Source organism: Sprattus sprattus (genome assembly GCF_963457725.1).
Source record: "Sprattus sprattus genome assembly, chromosome: 1".
NCBI classification, from domain to species: domain Eukaryota; kingdom Metazoa; phylum Chordata; class Actinopteri; order Clupeiformes; family Clupeidae; genus Sprattus; species Sprattus sprattus.
In genome coordinates, this window is record NC_137920.1 from 25,762,422 (window position 1) to 25,763,598 (window position 1,177).

At 48.3% G+C, this 1,177-nt stretch overlaps 1 protein-coding gene across 1 annotated transcript in view; it reads right to left on the minus strand.

Annotated features, from left to right (window-relative positions):
- Positions 1-976: 976 nt before the first annotated feature.
- Positions 977-1,177, minus strand: part of gpr137bb (G protein-coupled receptor 137Bb) — a gene marked incomplete at both ends in the record, with an annotated part of 8,838 nt that continues 8,637 nt past the window's right edge. Inside the window, one exon of the mRNA XM_080840411.1 lies at positions 977-1,088. Within this exon, the coding sequence (XP_080696537.1) occupies positions 977-1,088 (112 nt within the window). The remainder of the gene's footprint in view (positions 1,089-1,177) is intronic.

Genomic DNA, 1,177 nt, shown 5'->3' on the forward strand with positions numbered 1-1,177 from the left:
TAACCGCATTCATGGAGAGCTTAGGTCACCTCCTGCCCAGAGGGGGCTGACCGCTGATCAGTCTCACTGTACTCCACTTTCGATCACAGAAAAGAATACTGGTCTCAGGACGGAGGACGTCAAAGTATCTCTGACTTAACCTTAATAACCTTGACCATAATATCTGACTTGCCCTTAAAAAAAGGCATATAAGAACTTTTACACCTCGCATTTGGGGGGAGAGAAGTGAAGCAGACCTCTGCTCTTTTAGAGACCTCTGCTGTTTTGCAGACCGCTTCGCACTAGTGTACCGTCTGCAATCCTATTCAGTTCTGTTGTAATCCCTGGATGAATGCATGCAGATGCTGTGAGACACTGGGTTACATGGTCTCTAGCTGTCTCTGTGTCTCTGGACCTCCACTGGCAGTGCAGATACGACAGTCAGGAGTCCGATTCCCCGGGAACTCACATATTGGGAACAATAACGTATATACACCTGTACTCTACTGCGGGTTGCTTTTGATAAAAAAAACTAAAAAAAATTGTCTGGCAAATAAATAACTGTAAATGTAACATAACGTCATCTGAGCTACCTCGAAAAGTGGCCAGGATGGGGCAAGGTCTTGGATTTAGCTCCTTCGTGACTGTCATATCTCCCAATCCCACCCTTGGTCCGAAATATCACCAAACAGATCATACTAAATCGGACCAATCAGCAGCCACAACCTATGGAAGTCAAAGGTCTACATGATGGACATGGCTTTGGCCCAATCAGGGGTCTGTCCCTTCATCCAGCCTCCCCAGCAGCACCCCCCACATTTAAGACGTTCCACACATGACAGTCCATTATCACCGGTGGCTATAGATACAGCTATTTTAAATATGTTGATGCGCCGTATAGGAACACAGTGTCCATGGTCCTATGAATGCAATGTAGGGAGCAGCAACGTGTCGACGTCTCATCTCAGCGCAGAGCGACAATGACACTCGACAGTCGCTAAGGGTTGAACTGGCCGGCTGAAGCGGACGACCGACGCTCCTCGCTCACAACGTTCACCAGGAAACTGCTGCTGCCGCGGCTGCTCCAGTCATAGCAGTCTGTGGACATGCTGAGGACACACACAAACACAAACACACACACGCACTGGCCGTTAATGACTGATCATAGATCAGATGCACAGCGTATCAGTCCTGAACT